The sequence below is a fragment of the Malurus melanocephalus genome, unplaced genomic scaffold (assembly GCF_030028575.1).
Source record: "Malurus melanocephalus ecotype Western Australia unplaced genomic scaffold, MMel_1.1 scaffold_5, whole genome shotgun sequence".
Taxonomy (NCBI): domain Eukaryota; kingdom Metazoa; phylum Chordata; class Aves; order Passeriformes; family Maluridae; genus Malurus; species Malurus melanocephalus.
This window is the reverse complement of record NW_026623237.1, coordinates 453,823-475,183: the sequence shown is the minus strand read 5'-3', so window position 1 is coordinate 475,183 and position 21,361 is coordinate 453,823. Positions and strand designations below refer to the sequence as shown.

General features: G+C 40.7%; 1 protein-coding gene across 3 annotated transcripts; it reads left to right on the top strand.

Moving 5' to 3' along the window:
- The first annotated feature begins 408 nt into the window (after nucleotides 1–408).
- FAM98A (family with sequence similarity 98 member A) lies at nucleotides 409–18,045 on the top strand. Of its 3 annotated transcripts, none has more exons than XM_057370077.1 (9): nucleotides 409–450; nucleotides 910–988; nucleotides 3,944–4,092; nucleotides 5,501–5,635; nucleotides 8,469–8,653; nucleotides 10,916–10,996; nucleotides 12,306–12,422; nucleotides 14,503–14,670; nucleotides 16,185–18,045. In XM_057370077.1, exons 2-9 carry the CDS (start codon nucleotides 936–938, stop codon nucleotides 16,932–16,934), a joined length of 1,638 nt encoding a protein of 545 aa, XP_057226060.1. In that variant the 5' UTR covers nucleotides 409–450; nucleotides 910–935; the 3' UTR covers nucleotides 16,935–18,045. The 3 variants fall into 3 exon arrangements, with proteins under 3 accessions (XP_057226060.1, XP_057226051.1, XP_057226069.1); XM_057370068.1 differs by lacking the exon at nucleotides 409–450 and adding an exon at nucleotides 631–710; XM_057370086.1 differs by lacking the exon at nucleotides 409–450 and adding an exon at nucleotides 776–801.
- The last annotated feature ends 3,316 nt before the right edge of the window (nucleotides 18,046–21,361 follow it).

The following is a 21,361-nucleotide window of genomic DNA, read 5'->3' as shown; positions in this document are numbered from 1 at the left end:
GTCAGGCAGGCCCTGGCGCGCCCAGCGCTGCCTTCAGCATCCCCGAACGCCACGCCCCCACAGGGACACCGGTGCAGCCCGCGCCGCCGGGGCACGGAGCACAGGGAGACGCGACACCCGCGGATTCCACTTAGTAATTGAACTGAAACGATTTCGATTTATYAATTTTATTAATCCTACTCGCCGCCGAGAGCCCGGCACAAGGGACACTGCCGGGCGCAAGGCATGCCGGGGTTTGTGGTCCCGGCCATGCCAGGGGATCCCACAGGGTGGGGAACGCGCTCTCGCTCCCTGGAGCGGTTTGACCCTTCCGCCGCTCCGTCCTCCCCCCTCCCCCGTCCTCCCCGTTGCCGMGACGCCGCTCGCCGCAGCACATTCCTGCGCGGGCTCGCCGAGCGGAGGGGGGAAGCTCTTCTTCCGGGTCTGTCCTTGCCGGCGCCTGAACGAAAAGTGAGCTTCTTGGCTTGTCCCGGGCTCCTGTCCCACAAAACAACTCGTTGTCCGGCCTCGTACCCGCGCCCCGGTTTAGCAGTGCCGCGCCGGTCGGCGGATAGGTGGAGACCGCCGCGGAGGGGGGCGGCGCTGGTCCGGCACRGGGGCGGGCGGCCCTAGAGAAGCCGGGTGAAGAGTGGGGCCGGGGGCCTGCGGCGCCGCGCTCCCCGCCCTGAGATGCCAACCCGGCAGTCGGCGGCGCAGCAGCTGCGAGCGCAGTGCGTGGGGGCCRCGGGGCTGCGGGGAGCAGGGCGAGCGTGGGGAGCGGGGCTGCGGTGCCGGGGGCTTCCCCTCACCGCAGGGCGGCGGGTGAGAGCTGAGCCTCCCCCACGGGGCCGGGATGGGCTGGAGAAGCGGGGGGAATGGCGGGCGGTGGGAGTGCGGGTGCTGGTGGCGCTGAGTCCCACTGTCGCGCAGGTCCAGCTCACGTGCCCCGCCGCAGGATGGAGTTCGAGTTCCTGGAGAACGACGTGCTGGAGTCGCTGGAGGACCTGGGGTACGTTTCGGGGGTGGGGGTGCGGGGCKCTCCCGGTGTGGGCTGGGAGCAGAGGGCGGCCCCGGCACGGGACAGAGCGCCACTGTCCGCTCCGCACAGGCGGAGCCGCTGTCGCTCCGGAGGGCTGCGGCGCAGGCGGCCTGGAATAGTCCTTTTTTGTCACAGCCGCCCCTGGAGCGGGGCTGGTGATGATACCCCAAGCCGAACGGACAGGTTTTTAGCTGCACGCGTGTCACTTCTCCCTGCGAGCTGATCTTGATTCTTGGATGCCTTGTGGTCGGTTACTTTTCTGTTTTACACAGTGGTCCTAGCTGAGGGTGGGAAGGGRTATAGAGACCTTTTAATATAAAGTAAAAAAACTTTGAGGCTTCATATTTACTGACAGTGGAGCAACTGGGGGAAGTAAATGCTGTTAAATCCCTCCCCTGCCTTYCCTGAATTTTAAATAATTTTTTAAAGCTGCCAGAGTATTGCCTCGAGGAGTTCACAAAACAAAGAAACAACGAAGTAAAAAGAATCATAAATGAGTGACTGTTTTCCCTCTTTATGTGTTTTTTAGTGTAATATAGCACGAGAAACTTTGGCTGTTTAAACCTGCTACTTTGTCAGAGTCAATAAAGGTTGTATAAATACGACAGGGAACGCATCCTGCTGTAAGCTCTCATGTCTGTAAGCTGTTGAGAGTTTGGAGCACAGGGAGCTACAATTTCACTGCTGCTGGTTTTATGCAAACKGTTGTATTTACTCACATTGGCCCGATTCCCGTAAATCACTTTGTGGCTAGAGTCAKTATGCTCCAACAAAGATTATATTTCCAGACTAAGGTGGTGATGGYAGTTGCAAAGCTTGACAAATAGGCTTCTGTTGTGGTAGGTATTTCTCTGACTGAAATGTGAAAAGGCCTCTCTGCCATAATGAAAATTGGGATTGGCTTTTTTCTGTCATATGTTTAAAAGGATACTAGTGGCTTGAAGGAGTTGTGATCTGTGCTCCTGAATCATGCAATCATAGACAGAAAGTGTTGTTGACTTTTGATGTAAAGCAGACAGTGAAAGTAGATGAACAAATAAGTAATACGAAGCAAAATTGACAACAGTGATTGGAAAGAAAATTTGGAGGATGAAAAACACGAGACCTTAGCAGTATTTATAACAACTTGGGAAAACTAGTGCATGTGTGTAAGGGACTTCTGTTTCTTGGTGTCTGGAAAGACTGGGGTGTTTGAAGTTTTATGCCATGGCAGTAGCTTCATGGCCTTCGTGGTTCAACTTAGTTTTTCTCATTAGATACTGAAGACATTTCTAGTGTATTAGATGATTTATTTTTTTATAGCATTGTGTGTTTAAGAACTGTTTGTTGTTGTGCTCAAGGTGTTCAGRTAGTGTCCTCTTCTCTTGTGAATCAGTTTGTTGAACTGTTGAAAAAGCAAATAGATGGGATAGCACAAAGGAGTTACCAAAGGAGTGTTGCTCTAGAATGTGTGCCATTGGCAGAAACAGAAGGAAAAAAGCTGCTCGTAGTTAGAAATCTGCAAGTTAGATTACTGGCCAGATAGATGTGTAGCTGAAGTCATAATTATCAGAAACAACACACTCAAGATGTTACCTCTGTTAAAGAAAAATTCTAGTAAAGGTGCCTCTGATGTGACCTGCCAAAGCAAAAGGCTTGCCATTGCTTCCTTTCTAATTTGAGCTCTACCTGGATGCTTCTGTTCTGAGTCCCAGATGTTCCTATACACATGAAATGTCTGTGGAATGGGACTTACACTTGCTCTAATTAGCCTCTTGGAAGTGTCCAGCCTACTGTCATGGAGTAGGGTTCTAATACATGAGATTACAGCTTCCCACCAGCTGCCAGTAGATTAACTCTGTCTCAAATCAAGCTGCTCTGTGAGGTAAAAGTTATTTTTGAGTATGGCTCCTTCATTTTACTTGGCTGAAATAACAGGCCACTACAGTGAAGGCCAAATCCTTTGTAAGTGGTGTTAAGCACAGGAGCAAAGTTAGGAGATCTACATTTCAGTTTGAGATTTTTTTTTTATTCTTGAGGTTTGCCAAGAGTTGTCTGGACTCATTGGATTGTAATGACGTAGTGGATGACTTTACGCGGAAGTTTCCAAGAGAAGTTTCGGTTGGTTGGTTGCACTCTTGGATGTCTTTCTTTGTTGAGGGCAGTGTATCAAAATAATATTGTATATTTTTTTCTACAATGGGTAAATTCTAACTTGTGCTTTTATCTGTTAGTAAGGTAGCCTCCTCCCTACTCTTCATCCTCCCTCTGAGAGATTATCAGTACACAGATGTCCTGAAAACTAAGATCTGATCTGTAAACTCATGCTTTCTTACACTAGGTCGGATTTTTTACTTATTTTGCTTATTCAAAGAATGAATTCCAKTAATTTTCTTGTGCCCATTTAGGGAGGTTGGTTTTTCAAGAGAGGATATTGTTATGCAGATCCCTTTTGTAATATTTCTGTCAAAGGCTTTGTTTTGTATGGCAACCCTTTCATATGTGATAGGAAATGACAGAAAAGATGCACTTGTTCAGCAGTAATTATTCAACGTACTGTAAAGCAGTATGTAGAGCTCAAGAAGGATCCTTTGAAACTGCAGTTGCCCTGGATAGATCTATTGTCAGTAGCATGTTCAAGAGATGGAGGCAGAGTAGTTGCCACTGTACATGGTAACATTCTCAAGGAGGAAACCTTTAATTATGTTATTTTGTGACACCGTATTTTTGGTGGTAGGTTAATGGGCACAGAAATTCTGAGTTTACTCATATGTTTTCAGTATGCTCTTTGTTACAGTTCAGTCCAGGAATCACCACTTAAGGAGTTCAGCACTGCAGATGTGTTGTGGGTGTAGCTCTCAATATGTATACAGCATAAAATAAATTTGTCAAAGGACATCAATCACACCAAACATTAATAAACTGTGCTTTTGTTTTACTTCTCAGTTACAAAGGTCCATTGTTAGACGATGGAGCATTGGCTCAGGCTGTCTCTCATGGAGCCAGTTCCCCTGAATTCACCAAACTCTGTGCTTGGTTGGTATCTGAGTTACGGCTGTTCTGTAAACTAGAGGAAAACGTGCAGGCAACCAACAGTAAGTAGTCATAATTCCAACACAAACATGCACTTAATGTGTATTCTTGCATGCCATAGAGATTGGGGCTGACAACATCTGTTGTACCCCAGGGAGCGTTGTGTGCACGCTGCCAGATTTTGGATATTTTCCACCTCAAACTTGCCTAATGAGCAGCCAGTAAAGGTTGAAATAATAGTGGGTATCAAACAGTCTTTCTTCTGAAATTAGCTTTTTCTTTGAATTTTTCAACCATATTGTTTTTGAAAGTTCTTAGATGGATTTAGGAAAACATTAATGCTAGTGGGGTTTTTATTAGATCCTGAGAATACTTTTATTTCAATGCTTATGTTTGTAATTTTGATGTCAGTAGTACTACTGTTCAAGGTGGTGTTCTCATATGAGTACAGTAATGATATTTTCTTTTTACTATTGGTTACCTTAATTCTGTGCTTGCTGTGAATTTTTCTCTCTCATGAAATGCTCTGAGAAGGAGCCTGAGGATGATTGGTTTTCATTTTGGTGGAGGAAGAAAACCTTAGCTTTCAAAAAAAAAAGTTATTTTTGGTCAGGTAGTCATGACATTCTACAAATTAAATGGCTAAATTGGTTTGATAACCGGTATTCCTGAATATCTAATATGTTAACTCATGATGCCTTTATGCGCWTAGCTTTGCGTTTACTCAGTGGCCAAAGGTTGCTGCCTCTTACCTCAGCATCTGTTATTTTCCTTCCTCTCTGTTTTTGATATGTTCATTCTTTCTTTGAGTGTATTTTATGTATTTCTCTGTAACAATACAGCATCACACCTCTTCTAGTAGTATAAGGTTCCTACTGTACATTTTGTATAAAAATACAAATCCAGAAGTCTTCCAACACCTATTTCAAATTCTTTAAACACAGTGAAAGAAACATGTTAGCTGGAGTATGAAGTCCTACCTTCATTTTAAATGTCTTGAGTTTGTGAATAACAGACATTTGGGGTTGAAGTCTCTTGAAAAGATAAAAAATGTTACCTCTCATCATATTTTTTTAACGTACTGAATTCTGCCTTTGTCAGAACTATCTGATAAATTTATAGTCGGGAGAGTTAATTGGTATTTAAAGTATGCCTGTAAAATTTGTGATGTTTTCAATGTCCCTTTTCATTGTAGAAGTTGCCAGTGCCTGTCTGTTGTAGCTTGGAAAAGCTGTCAGTAAAATGTAATTTTATATTAATGAAACATATCATGGTTCCAAATAGGTTGTGCTGTGTCTTTGAGTAACCCAAAGAATGCATTTCCATTAAAATGCATTCTTCTATTAAAAACGGATCTTAATATTTAATAGCAACTTGAGCAAAACATTTATTTTTTAAAATAGCTAATTCATTCTAATATTCATTCACATATATTAGTAGTGAACGAAGTATTGTTCTTTTCTCTCTRAGGTCCAAATGAAGCAGAAGAATTCCAGCTTGAAATGAGTGGGTTGCTGTCTGAAATGAACTGTCCATATGCATCATTAACATCAGGGGATGTGACAAAACGCCTTCATAATAAAAAGAACTGTCTCTTGCTGCTTAGTAAGTTAAAAGGGTGTTTGCAAGCAAATCTGGTTTTCTTCAAGATTCACAGTACTATTTCTTACACTTAATGAGATACTGGTTTATTTCCAACAATGTAGTTACCTAAACATATGCATTATTTTTTCTGTAATGTACAGCATCAGAGTACTATACTTCTGGGTTTACCAGTCAATATGTAGCCAGTGTATGATGGAAAATATTCTGAGTATTAACCTTTCTTGCATTCATGAGCAAAAAGCCTGTCTTACTACTTCTCAAAAGGCACAATGAAGAGGGAATTATTTGAAGACTTTTGCCACAATTTAGCCACTGAACTTTTATTTAGTGTGGTTGTAAAAATGACCACTAACATCATATGCATCGTAATTTTGGAGCCCCCAGCATGAAGATGTGCAAGATACAACAAAACCTRTATTTTCATACACTGACAACAGCTGGAATTGTAATGAAAGAGAGAATGTTTTATCCCAACTCACAGTTCTTTTGATCATCATCCTTAGTAAATAGTTTTACAGTTGCTGTGTGCAGATTGAAAGGAAATTAACATTAGCAATGGTGATGTCTTCYCTTTTTGGCCCATCAGATCTCAGTAGCTAAATTGGTTTTATTTCTGCTTATGAAATGTTGGAGGAGAAGAAATAGTACCTGAATTTGTAAGTGTGTGATACTGATTCACATTAAAAAAAATAAAAATCAAGTTTCAGAGTTAGAAATTTTAGTACTAATTTTAATCTAATCTTAAATTCAACACAAGTTAATATTTTATTTGCTTCCTCAGTTGCTGCTGATTCTTCAGCTTTTCAAAACAGAAATTTAGTTCTGCCTTCATCTGAGATATAAGAAATTAATTACAGAGTAGGTTCCTATATTTCAATAGGAGAAAGATGAATAGACTTAGTAGGTTCCTATATTTCAATAGGAGAAAGATGAATAGACTTAGTAGGTTCCTATATTTCAACAGGAGAAAGATGAATAGACTTAAACTGAGTATTTTTTATAGGATGTTCAAAAATGTCACATGAAGTGAGGTAGTCGTTGCATTTAAAACATTTTGTAGCTCAAGCAATCTGCCCTTCAGCTTGTTTTCTGTAAGCCAAGCCATTCAATAAATTTGGCTTGTCTGACACACAGTTTATCCCAGAGGTCCTTTGGGATGTACGTTTTGGTAATATAAGGCTGTGTTCAGGAGCTGGACTCTGGTATTCCATCTGGCAGGAATAGTGTGTTTACTGTGAAATACGAAGTTGCAATAGTGCCAAACTCATTTTTTTTTTTTGTGTACTATGATAGTTGCATAGCTTAAGTGAACTTATTAGGTGTCCTGTTGTGTGAGCCATAAAACTAGTCTTTTTTCGGGGGAAACAGAATAAACCTCTGTAATGAAATGCCAGGGTATTTTGCATTTTAATGAAATGCAGCACCGTTTATGTCACTTAGAAAGATGTAGCAGTATTGCTGGGAGAGGAAAGCACCAAATAAATCTAAGTAGATAGAACTAAGACAATCAGTTCAGCATCATTAGAATACAATGTTAGGTGTTGGCATCTGCAAAAACAAAAAGTTACAAGAATTTCAGGTTGGTTTAGATGATGTCTGAAAAAAAGAATTAGTATCTGAAGAACATTTGTCTTCAAGTGATAGACTTAAAAAATTCTGTCATTGTCAGAGGAGGTGAACATAGCTTAAATGTAATCTCTAAATTTTTTGAAACAAAATTCTGCTAGTTTCTTTTTCAGTCAGTAGGCCTGAAAAGMGTGTAAATAATTGAAAGTTCAATGTAAGAAAAAATTTGTATAAAGTACTGCTGAAAGAACTTACAAAGGATGCTTCACTGCTTTACATATTCTAAGGTTTTTTTTATTTATAAGATGTTCTGTGTCTTTAGCAGAAGACATTCTAGAGAACTAGAAGAAATTATAGAGATCATTAAAAGGCTATGTTCTTAATCTTTTTGTCTGTCCCAATTTTATAAATAATAAGCTTCTTTTGTCTAGCTGTGGGTTTACTTCCCTGCACACGTGTGTCTGCAGCATCAGTTTTTCTTATTTTTAGAAATGTTTATCTACATTATTGCTATGGTCATTCACTATGATTAATGATAAAAGTCTTGTTAAACRTGTGCATTTTTAAAAATACAAACCTTAACGTTTTGAAACTATTTTCAARCCTGCAAACAAAGGCTGTTTACATCACTGTAAATGAGACCCGATGCTGAAATTTTGGGCACATTCTGTTATTGAAGAGAACTGCAGCCATTCTAGCTTCTTTTCATCARTTACAGCGTTCCTTTATGAAGTTATTGTAAACCTGAACTCTCAATAGTACTACTAAGTGGGATTATTTTTCCACTCTACATTTTGCATAGGGAAATAGAGGAGATTCATCCAACGTTTTACTTCTCTCTGCTCATTTCCTTGCATGTTTCCTAGAGCCTCAARAAGTGCTTGCTTGTCTACCATAAAACCCATATCCCAGTCCTCATCCTGCTTGTTTCCATGTTCCTAGTTTCCTGTCTTTGCTGGGCAAAGCCTGAAGGAAAAGAGCTGTGCTCTGTTGAMCTCTGGCATTAATACCTGCTGGAATCATAGGGATTTTTTCCAGGCGTTAATTGGTTGTACTAAACCTGTTGTCTGCTTGTTGTGTTTCTAGCACTGAACTCAGTAATTATTATAAATACCAGTGTTCTTGTGGGTACAAAATTTCTATCCCTCACTCTGTCTAAAACAGTCCATTTGCACATTTGTTGGTTGTAAGCACTTGAGTTTTCACTGGCTCTAAAATTATTTAACTCTGCTATATCTGATGGTCAAATCTAATTTTTCTTACCCAGCATACCTCATCTCAGAACTGGAAGCTGCCAGAATGCTGTGTGTGAATGCCCCTCCTAAAAAAGTCCAGGAAGGAGGTGGCAGTGAAGTCTTTCAGGAGCTAAAAGGCATATGCATTGCTTTAGGCATGTCCAAGCCTCCSGCCAACATAACGATGTTCCAGTTCTTCAGCGGAATTGAAAAAAAAGTAAGAATCAAAGGAAGAAAAATTGGAATATTTACAATGTTACTGTTTTGATGAAAAATAGTTCTGCTGCCTGGGCATGATTTACCTCTTGTGAAACTCCAGTGTTTGAATTGTGAAGAAGAGTTAATGTGTTTTACTGCGTATGCAGAGTCAGARTTTTGAAAATTATTTTAAAGGCTTTTTCCATGCCAAGACATGAGGTCAGGGACTGCTGCTATCATTGCCTTCCAGGGTGACTGCTCTAGGCTTTAATGCCATCAGTTGTTGCAGAAGAAGAAAATCCTGATCTTAGGCCTCAGGAAAAACGTTAAAGAGAAATGTTTTTCCAGAAATACACCTAARCAAATTTGTATGGGAACCTAATGTTTTGGTTAAAAGTAACTAAAGTAAAACTTAACACCTTTTCCCTAAGTTTCATCAGTTCTTGTGATTCCATTTATTTTTATTCCTTACATGTATGTTTTCCAGGCTGTTGATATTTTTTTTAAAAAAAAATATTTACTTTTGTTTGAGTAACTGTAATAAATCAGAGAAATTAAATGGAATGGACTTTCCAGTACACAGTCCAAGGGTCGGGGAAAGAAAGCTTTTAAGTCACACTTAGTGACTCGATTTCCAGGGTAGGGGTGAGCAGAACAGCAGAAGACAACCTTTGTTAACTTCAAAGAACCAATATGGGTCCCTTCTAATGCAGAGTATTCTGTGATTAAAATGTTCCCCAAAACACTTTCAGAGTTTGACTGACCCTTTAGTTATGTTTTACTTAAGCAAAACCAAGSAACTAAAAAYAGTGTTTTGTTTCTATGCAAGATAYCAGTTTGGTTTGACCTGTGTAAGAAGAGGAGGAGAATGGTTTTCCATCAAAAATCCAGGATGTAGAATGGAAACAGTTTGTGTTCTGGTTTTGGAATTATTGTGGGCACTAAATAGATACATCTGAAATCCTGTGCTTCTATTTTGCATAAAAGGTAGAAAATATYCATAACAATGGATAATACTAGGAAGCTTTGCTGTTGAAAGATACTAAAATACAGAATATAAAGTAGATTAAAATCCTTTTAGTCTGGGAATTCTGTTATGTTTTACTCATATACTTTTCTTTCACATTGTTGAGTAAATAAATATCATCTCTATGACTTATATAAACCTTCCCCCCCTTAACTTTCCTTATAGCATAATGTAACACAATCAGGAATTTCTAGCCTATGGTTTTTGTAGATATTGTGTATAATTGTGGTGTTTACAATCTGAACACTTCAGATGTTGGCAATATTTGAGAATGACAAAGTAAAGCTGACTAATAACTGAAAAATTTATTTCACTTTATAAATGAAAAATGCATCACTAAGTGAAATAAAATGTGAAAACTTAAATACCATAGAGTGAAAATTTAAATCTTGACTGTAAAATTATGGTTATAATAGGAGGTCCCCCTTAAGTGTTGTTTTTAAAAAGTGAGGGTTAGAATCGCAATAGTCTAATTTAACATGTGAAAACCAAGCTAAGTTTTTCTTCACGTGTAGGTAGTACAGTTCAGAGTAGGATATTTGTATAGTTGACTCTTTGTTTGTGATCCACCGCATTAAAAAAATGAACTGCTGATATTTGAATGAGCTCCATCCACTATTTGAAAGCACTTAGGTTTAAAATCTTAAATAAAGTTGGCTCAGCACTGACCACTGGCAAACCAGGTCACTGAATGTGTTAATCACATGCTGGAATTTACAGGTTGTCATTTTTTTCCCAAACTACCTCGGTCCAAGTTGAGATGGGATAAATAATACAGGTTGTGCYCACACTTGTAAAATGCAAGTTAGGTTTRAAATTTCATATTGAAGATGTTTTTMCTTTTGATTGTAAAGGGGGGTCCATCTTTACATCATGTTATATTTCGCACAGTCTTAATACAACCTTTYTGATGCAAATGTGGGGTGTTTTCTGAATTAAAGAGATGATGTGTAGAAAAATCCCTCTGTGTTCAAGAGGWGCTGTACCTCATGGTATCTTTATTTTAACTGTAGATCTACTCTGTAGTCCCTTCTCTCAATTTTAAAGTAATTATTGATGAGACTACCAGAAATGTAAAAATCACTGCTTTCCGAAATAAGTGTGCTTGGTTCTCTGTTCCAGAGAAAAGTACTTGCTATTGGAGGYTGCTCTGTCATGCCTTTCACTGTCCAACAGTCTTGTCCTTTGGATTGAATCTTGAGAAGCTATTTTTTTTTTTTGCCAAAGCTTATATATTTATATGTCTTCTAACAGCTGAAAGAAACTCTAGCAAAGGTTCCACCTAATCATGTTGGGAAACCTTTATTGAAGAAACAACTGGGACCAGCTCACTGGGTGAGTAGTTGCAGGTAGTAGAGCCTGTTTCCCTTTTTCAAGTATACAAAGTATTGATCTGTATTCTGTGCATTGCAAAATCATTTTTCTCTTTCTGAAGACAAGTTAATTTCTTGCAGTATAATGCATATGTTGGTTCAATAAAGGTACATCGACTGCTAAGTCTTGGAATCATGAACCTCTGTGTCCAGGTGCAGGCTAAACTTTTCCAAATTAAGAGAGACCTGCAGTGGTGGTATTGACCAGCACGCTTGTGCAGTAGCTTAAACTGTCCTCTCYTGCCCTTTGCCAGTGCTGTCTGTGTGACCTAGCCCTGCTGAGATGGTGTCATGTCTGCTTCTGGGACTTCTTTTTAGCTAACTATGGGTCTTTTCATAATGTCCTCCTCTTTCTGTCCTTTGAAATATTCTGCTTCCTTCGTAGCCTCTCCAAGAGGCAGTTGAATGTGCAGGTAGGAGCGGGGAGAGACCCTGTACACACAGGCTGTGGAGCTATGATCTTCTCCAGCTGGGATTTGTCACCTGCTGTTCTAGGAGGGTGGTGCCTGGATTAATCCCTGCTGCTGCACCAAGCGCAGTGCTGTGGCTACTGCTGCAAGACWGCAAGTCTCTCTTGTCTCTCTTGCCTAAGGCTGATGCACATCTGCTCCCAACAGTCTGCTTCCTTCAGTGGTTGTACTGTTGAGCCTGAAAGTGGGCCCCACTGCCCTGCTCCAGCCAGGCCTCTGTCAATACATAAATTATTTCCCTAATGGTGCAGTATCTCACCTGCTGCTCTGTCTAAACCACTGTCTGYTACCAGCTGTTTCTCATGAGGACTTTTTCCTATGGAGCACTTTGTTATTTTGCCTGTATGCAGASTGTGCTTTAATCAAGATCCTCTTACTGTACTCACTTTTAGTCCTTTATCTTTGCTCTATCTTTGTCCTTAAGCTTGCTAGTTTTAAAGAAGGCAAAGATGTCCCGTTTGCTAGTGCTTGGGTATGCCCTTGCTTCGGCTTGTTGCCCRTAGTATTTTCTCAGCTTTGCTTCTCTGTCCTGGTGGATGTTGAGAAACACCTCAGCAGTGTGTGCAGTTTTTGTGCTGTTAGAAATGACAGAAGGCTGAATGTGAGCCTTTGAAGCTTCAGGAAAATAACATCAGCAGGCATAGCTTGGTTGTAAGTGCATTTGACAAGGTAGGTAATTGCGATCTTAAGACCTTCATAGTATCAAACTCTTTTGTGTGTGTCACACTCTCTTYCATCCACATAGTTGATTAAGTAGAAACCTTTTATCTGTAATTGATTGTTTGCAATTTTTTGTTTCAGGAAAAAATTGAAGCAATTAATCAAGCCATAGCCAATGAATACGAGGTCCGAAGAAAACTGTTAGTCAAACGTTTGGATGTTACTGTGCAATCCTTCGGCTGGTCAGATAGAGCTAAGGTACAAACAACTTGCTGTGAAGTCCTGGTTGATGGCAACCCTTTATAATAAGTATCTCTGGAAAACTGCATCACTGTTTTGTCCTTCATGARTCAAAAGTAATCACTGGAGTTGTCTGGTTTTGTTTTGAGTTTCTAAAGAAGTTTATGACAATGTAAGATGATTAAAAGAATTGTACTGAATACTGATTTGTTGGATTTTAAATCAGTTGGTAAAATGAGAAGACAGACCATGTGTAACTWCACACCAAAGCCACTGGAAAAAATAGAGATTACTGATCCAACCAYGTTTGGAGTGCCATAATGTCAACCATTAAATGCTATGTCTTGTGTGATGGTTGAAAAGCATCTTCCTGCTGACCATCCCTTTTCTTACTTTGTGCTGTCCACAGCAATCAGATTTTAAGTGTGTCTCCAAGCACAACTCCATAAATGCTCATGAGAAAAGCTGCTCAGGCACTACTTGTTCTTGCCTCATAGGGTAGTATTTTATGTGCTTCTTTTGTCTTGGCAAGTGGCTGTGACATGAGATCTMTTCTCCCTTGAGTATGTGATACATATTCTGGTTTTAAAAATAATTAATGGTTTCCCTATTTCCTATGTCTCAGAAAGAAATAACAAGATATAAAAAAAATAGTACATATAATTTATTTTCTAGGACCAAACCAGGTCTTCTAACATACTATTAGGTATACTATGCTAGTAGTGTTTGAGACTGAGTTRTTAGTGCTAAACTGTGACACATGGAATCATCAAGTGTTTTTTCTTGATAAATGTTTTTTCAAAAAGCAACTMTACTTGATTATTAAACTGTGATGTGTTCCATTTTCTCTTTCAACACCTGAGTAGGACTTCTACTGGTGTGCTATTTCTTCAACCTTRTATTCTTCAGGATTCTTAGTAGATGATTGAAGAGCTAGTTGATTGTTTGGATACTTTAGAGAATTAAAATTAGCAAAAGTTTGAATTATGTTTAGAAAATGGGGATTACAGCTTTGTCACCTTTACACAAGCATTTTTGGATTTTTTCCTAGGAATTCTCAGATATTTTTAACTTGACTAGCTACATAAAATACTTTCATAGACCCCCACAAATTGCGTATGCATTTATATCTTGTGAAATGCAAATCTACGGTTTTTTTAGAAGCATAACGATACAGAATTGCAGAATGTTGCTGTAGTATTTCAGATTTACAATATGGTTAGTTGTAACAGTAGCTTTTAACATGATGGTAATTTTCTTTTTTATTTGTAAAGTATCAGAATAAAATGGTATGACTAAATAGCTACTTCTTCAGATAGTGGAAATTCCAGAAGAAACCACCCCCTTACAATCTATTATTAGGAGTTTTTTAAGTAAAAATTTCAAGTTTCACCTAAAACAAGATCATAGCACCARAATATTGTGCTCAGAGCTCAGTCAAACTTACCAGAGAAAAACATAGTATGGTGAATGCTTTGGCTTCTCCTACCTTTAGCCAGTACCATCATCCAGTTTTCTGSCTTTAGATGGAAAGTAAGATTTAAGGATTTTAAAATGTGCTCTTAAGTTTTTCTGCTGTTAAGATCTTATGGTGGAACACCTGGTTTGTCTGCCATCTTCTGCATTCAGACTGTCCCCACTGCCATCTTCTGCATTCGGATGGCAATTGGTTTATCCTAACTGCGTCACAGGCTATTCTCTGATGATAACTGAAGAGAGATGTAACTTGTGTAGTACCTCGTGGCTGGTAGCCCAGATTTCTCTTGTTTTGCAGCTGGAAAACTTTTGAGGTGTTTAAAAAAGTCAGAATTGTTAATGCTGAAAGGCAGTGGAGGAAGAGAGGTTAAATCCAAGGCAAAGTTGAGTGTATGATCTCATTTCTAGTTCTTCTAAATAATTCTATTTGCTTAAAAAATTCATGTGACAAGTGCTAGCTTTGTTGAAATAATACTTAGTTACAAAGGGATTCTCACTGATTTTTTAATAACTTCTTGTTGTATTTGCAGTAGTGGCTTGTTCTTCAGTGCTCATTTGATTATTTTGATGAGATGTCCCATTGCTTTAACTGACTGGGTTTTGTTTTTCTTTGCTCCAACAGAGTCAAACAGAAAAACTGGCTAAAGTCTACCAGCCAAAACGTGCCCTCTTATCTACTAAGTGCACTATATCAATTGCAAATCTCTTGGCAGCTCGGCAAGATCTGTCAAAGATTATGAGAACCAGCAGTGGGTCCATCCGAGAGAAGACTGCATGTGCCATTAATAAGGTACCTTTGGTGACAAATGGCTTGTTCTTCTAGGAGTGTTTTAGTAATTTGGATATAGTAATAAATCTTACATTTTTTCAGGATTGCTAGTGGAATTTGGAAATAAAGCATAAGAAACTTGGTGTTAATATGTTCCAGATTATGCATCAGTGCATTATGGATAGTACAGTTTCAGCTGTTGAGGTTCACAGTGTCCCATCTTTGGGGCAGTAAAAAATTGCTGAAATACCTTGGATTACTTTCAGTGGGGGTAGGCCTGCTCTGTCTTATCAGAATTACTGAGGTCATTACACTACTGCTACCTAATTTTRTCACCATGTTAAAAACACCTACATAGTAACTGTATTTCTGCTCTATGTAAATAGAATGTACTAAGATCATAAGGCAAGGATCCCATAAATTAGATTGCCTTGGTTACACAAATATATTATAGTCAAGTGTGTAGTTTTAATAATGACATAGCAGAAACATGACTTAGACTAACAATTTGCCTAGTTTCAAAAATTTTGATTTTACAAGAGTAGTAGGCTCACAAAAGTGTATGTGCTGAACTTGCAGCTCAGTAGCTATGTACAGCAGCATATTTGGTGCTTTAAAATGGTGGGGATAGGTGTCTGCTTTTCTACCTTCTGAGTACCAACTGTACCTCAGGTAAAGTTCCAATTAATTTAGGAGAGAATGGTGGTCTGCTGATTTGACCACAGCCTACCTGCCCCAAATAATTTCTGCACCTCTGGTGCTGTTGGAGTGCAAGAAATTAAGTGGTAAGACAGGTTGACTGTATCATCAGACTACATGTCTATTTTCACAGGAATGCAGTATTGCCCTGCTGCTGATGGATATTCTGTTAACTTATCTCTGTTATCAATATGAAATGTTTTCCAAGACAGTAGCATGAAATAGCAAAGTAGCCTGCTTCCATTGAAGTTCCTTTGTTACATTGTTTTAAAAGAAGCAGAACAAATGTCATGTCCCATTTTGTCTTGCTAAATTTTTAGCATCACACCATTCTTAGACAGCTAAAGACCWCTAGAGTCTTGCTCCACTCTGATCAGTGCTGTCTCACGCCTGTCTGTTGTTAAGTTTCTGCATATTATTATTGAAAAATAGAATTTTTTTCCCTTTGTTTACCAAGTCAATGGCTTCTATASCAATTCAGAGCACTAGTTAGAGAGACTGTGTTGCACTGTACTTGTRCTTATTTGAGTTTAGAATTCTGCACTAATAACGAGTTAAGTGAAAGACTGTATTGGTGCTGCCCATGCTGGTGTGCCTGCTGTTGGAACAAAAAGCACAGGTCTCTGACTTGTCTTGTCAGCAGGGCTTCAAGTACCAGGTAATCCSTGTTTCATTTTTATTAACTGGAGACAGGTGTTTCGCATTCAAACAGGCAAAAAATTGCCTCTGGGTTTAAAAATCTCGGAGTGGCTGCTGTTTAAGGTGTTTCTTAGTGAAAGTGTCTCTCCTTGTGAGGTTTCACAACTCCTATGGCAGTTTTCCCTTTCCCTTTGCAGGTGCTAATGGGCAGAGTGCCTGACAGAGGAGGAAGGCCCAATGAAATTGAACCTCCACCTCCTGAGATGCCACCGTGGCAGAAAAGACCAGAGGGTGGCTCGCAACAAGGCGGTGGCAGAGGAGGAAGAGGTGGCTACGACTCTTCCTATGGAGGGCGGGGAGGTTATGACCATGGAGGTCACGACCGAGGAGGAAGAGGAGGCTATGACTCATATGGAGGGCGAGGAGGTCACGAACAAGGAAGCCATGATCGAGGGGGACGAGGAGGACGTGGTGGTTATGATCATGGCGGCAGAGGAGGTGGAAGAGGAAACAAGCTTCAAGGAGGCTGGACAGATGGTGGAAGTGGTGGCTACCAGGATGGCGGCTACAGGGAGAGCAACTACAGAGATGCAGGTTTTCAAACAGGTGGCTACCATGGTGGCGGTGGTGGCTACCAAGGAGGAGGCTATGGTGGCTACCAGTCGTCGTCTTATTCTGGAAGTGGCTACCAAGGGGGTGGTGGTGGCGGCTACCAGCAAGACAACAGATATCAAGATGGTGGGTCCCACAGTGACCGAGGGGGTGGGCGTGGAGGAGGGAGGGGTGGCCGCGGCAGTCGTGGTGGCCGTGGAGGTCAAGGAGGCGGCTGGGGGGGCAGAGGTGGACAGAATTTTAATCAAGGAGGGCAGTTTGAGCAGCACTTCCAGCATGGAGGTTATCAGTATAATCAGTCTGGCTTTGGACAAGGAAGACACTTCACCAGCTGAGGCTGCTAAAAACTTAGACTTCGGCAGAGCTCACATAATAGAAACCTGGTTTCAGAGGCTTGACTTAAATGCTGCTTAAATTAGTACAGGTTTTTACACAGCAGGTAGAATCTCTTTGGGTGGGAYGTTTTGCATTGAGCAAAGCACAACCTTGTGTAGACCTCCCTACCACCCTCCTACTTGTCTAAAAGGCATTGTCACTACCCCCTGCGCCATAAACATCAACTAACAGATATGCTTTTTTGATGTTGGGCTAGTTCCCTCTGCTCAAAATATGTTTGTTCTGAATCTGCCTGCTGTATTTGCTTTCCCTTTTGATTCAGAGAAAACACTAARACCGGTCAAAGTTGTCTGTTGTAATACACAATAGAACTTCTGCATTTTTCCCCCAAATCGTTGAGTTACACGTTCTAAAACCAGTTTGGAGTATTGCTTTTTTGGTTTGCTGACCTCTTGTTTCAGTCATGATGACATTACAGGCGTGTGTGTGCACGCACAGGGAACTCCCTCTGACAAACAGGGTTTTGTGTTATGTGAGCTCTGCTGTAGATGCCATGTTCAGTAGCCTTATCTCCCGCTAAACAACGTTTTCCCACCTGCTCAACTCTGAAGACTGACTGCCGCCAAAATCTGCAAAGATCATTTCAAACTAAGCTAAATTGTGAACTGATAGTGTGTGTAGGCCTGTAGTTAGGTGTAGCAATTCAAACTGACCTGCATCCATCCAAAACAAGTTGCTCCTCCTCAAAACCTAATTTTTACTTGAAATCAGCTAGAAGAAATGACAAACTGAAGTTAATTTTATTTGCAAGTTGATACCACTGGCTCAGCAAATCTAGGGCAATTTGTTTTGGGGTTGTCTCTTTAAAGAAATGCACTACGGCCTGGGAAGATTAGTTCCTGCCTGGAGGAAGCCCTTTTATTATTGCTGCAGAAAACAAAACCTGACTGAGTTTGGTGTTCTAATGTTTGGGTTTTTTTTCTTTACTGAAAGCCACATAATGCTTCTTGCTGGGTTTTTTGTGTACATAAACATTGTCAAGCTGTGAAAGAAAATGGCTGAAGGTATGCTGTTGTATAAAAGGTGAGCAATAAAAGTATCTGTATGTTCCTTTTGCTTTAATTTCTTTTCCTTGACAGTTGCTAGAATAGTTGGGAATTCATAGTTGGGRTTTCTGTCTGCTTCATCTGTTTTGTATTTTAATCTCTTTTAGATTTTGTAGTTGTCTCAGCTATACCATGCATTTTGCCCTTTGAGGTGCTGTCAGAGCAGGAGCAGGGGGGAGGAACTTGTTCCTCCCTCTGCTGGTACACCAGGTCACTTAGTAACTCTCTCTTGCTGTATAAAGTTATCCTCAGGCTGTGTAAGCACCTGTCTCCAGGTTATGTTCCTGCATGCCACGTGAACTTGGTATGCTGCTTCTGGGAACTTCGCTGGTGCTCCAGCCTTGGGGAAATGTAGGCTCCTGCTACTGTGCTCAGATCACTGTAGCAGAGGCYRTGCTGGTGGCAGAGCCTGCCTGATTTGTSCTTGGGACTACATGCAGATTGATGCAGGCAGGAAGACTTCCTTGAGTTAACAATAATTGCATGAGTATCTGAGAGGATCTSTGTAACTCTGGTGCTGCTGTAATTCAAGGCAATCATGTAAATAGGCTGATAAACATAGTTTAGATTCTGGTTTGCCTGTATTTCATTCCACGGTCAGCCTGAAAATCTGTTTGATTTGTTGCGGCCACTAGATGYTGCTAGTGATTCACGGGTTTGGAAGCAAAGGTCCCTGTGAAAGGCACTTCGGAATTTGACTTAATGGCTTTTCTCCTTTATTGTTTCAAACAAATTTAACAAGCCTGACAAGGCAAAAACTTCCTGTATTAAATCCCGGTATTTGAGGATCACTGATATAGATCTGTCTCTGCCTAATACCATTCAAATTACGAATATTTAAAACTGAATGTTGTTGCTTCACAAGGGTTTCTTACAGCAGCATGCTCCAGAGAAGGTATCTCCCTAGGAGACTAACACCTTGTTGTGAGCATTAGCTGGTGACTAGCTGCATTCATGCAAAAATAATTAGYGGGGCTTTTTTCACAATTAGGGTTTCTACAGTGGGGTCAGTCTTGGTGTAATAAAGGTAAAGAGATTAAGACATTTGAAGAACCATTTGCTGGGAATGTAGTATCTTCAGGCTGACAGCTTCTGCTTTTCTTCACACTTCTCACTGCAAAGATGCTGGTGTTTTCTGTCAGTGCATCAGAGTGCAGTAAACTTGTTCCTRGCAAGAGGGAACTCAGGAGGCTCTTCAGAGAGCCACTAAGTTAAGTTACGTCAGTGCCTCCAGAAATTGCTTTCTGTGCCAGAGCTGCCAGTTCCTCTGCAAGGCTATAGCTGTTGCTGCAGTGGATAGTCTCACCTTTGCACACTGTGACATGGTGAAATGATGCTGGGRTGGGGTAGGAGCTTCCCCTTCCTTTTCCCAGATAGCTTTTTCTCATSAATATATGTTGCTTCTCCTCCTCACCCTAAGTCCTGGAAGAGGATCCAATTTATTGCTKTTTGAGGGGGAAAGTTAAAAAATAAAACCAGAAGGCAAAACCAGGAGGCTTATTCTTCCAACAGGAAAGAAAACACTTTGCTTCTGCCAGCTGTTGTTGTTTTTCCTTACTCTATTGTTTCCTCCTAGTGTGCTGTGACTTCTTTGTTCCCCAGAGAAAACAAGCTTTGTATATGTGGAGAGAGCAGCTTTGATTAATGAAAGCAAACAGCCACTGCTTTGTTATTCTCTGTATGATGCTCTGATATTTACTGTTTTTCAAACATGATTCCTGCACTGCTGCACTGGGAGGAATCTCTTAAATAGACACTGGGAGAGGAGAGATGGGTTGTGGATATTATTAGACTCTGGTGGATTGGATATACGTGCTTGATTTCATTGTGCATCATGATCAAAAGCAGAAGTCCAGCAGATTAAGAAGGCAATTAAGTAAGCAAGCAAGGGAAACAGTGTTCTTCCTTTTACCCTTCATGTTCTTGCTACTCTTCTCCCACAAGCTGTTGGCATCTTGTTCTGGTTTTTTCCATCTTCTTTTTTTTTTCTCTAGCAGCTTTTGTTTCTTAAAGGCTTCACTTGCATTCCATTCCCTCTGTCGGGATCACTGTCTCTCAAACACTTGCTTCCCACATCAGGTGCCTTAGTACGTGACTTGGAATACCATGATCTGTATGCRCTACAGTCACAGTTGGGTTTCCCTTGCTGGTCTGGAAGAGATAAAAATTTGTTTCTTACTGTGTGTAAAGCAGTACTACAACAAGGGGAARTGCTGAGTTTACCTCATGCATCCCTCACCCCAGAAAGCTTTTTGGCTTGTAGCTGTTCCCTGAGTAGTTTTCTCTGTAGTTGGTTGGTAATTTCTTGCTTGATGAGATTCTTCTAATCAGCAGCCAAAATCCTAAAGTGTGCAGCTCCTTGGTGATGTCTCATGATGACTGGTGGCCCCAGAAGGGCTCCTCAAGCTGTGGATTAGGTTTCTTAGCCAGAGCATGTGGGTAACCTGCCTTAAGGCTTTGTCTGTGTGTCTCCATGAAACTTACCTGCATTTGAATTCATAATGTGGCAAGTGCCTCAACCAAGCTCAGGCTCAGTTAGAAACTAGAGGCTTACCAGTCAAGTATCTTATGATAGGGAGAAGGGAATCAAAACTCATGACTAGGTAGTTAGAAGAAGTGATTYGAGTTTGAAAAGTCCTGTAGTGTAGGAGTATTCCCTGTAACATGTTATGCACCTAGGAAATGAAAATCAACCCGCTGAAGTGGGAAGGGTGCAGTGGGGAATAAGGATTCTCACAAGGATCTGATGACTTTTTGGAGTCCTATGTCAATTATTCCGCTTCTGGAAGTTAATTCAGCTCCTGTTAGGTWAACGAAGACCTGCAAACGAGAGCCCTCAAATAGCTGTTTATTGCACATRTTTTTTTCTTAGTTCTGCCATACTTAGGACTTCAGTAGAGGGCCCAGGTGTTTGAGTGTCAGGCTTATGAWTCTGCTCTCTGTGAACTTCTGATTTCCCTGGATAACAGGAATSCTGCAGATGTTCCAATGCATTTTTAAGGTGTTGAGCTTGATTTAGCAGTCCCAAACAAGCCAGGTCATGCTGAGCTCCAAGTCTGCTGTATCAGCCTCTTAGTAAACCCTTTGTAAACCCTTAGTAAAMCCTCCAGTGCTGTGACTGGAGAGCAGTGCCACTGAGGTGTTGCCCGTGTAGACTCTCAGCATACTCAGGTGCTAGCTTGTTTCAGGTTATGACTTTTCAAAGGGACACAAACTGAAAAAAGCAAGTGCTATTAGCAGCTGTAAACATTGCCTTCTCCCCTCTTTGGCCAAAAATAAGTCACACCTCTAATGGCCTAACAAACAAGGGTAGAAGGGAA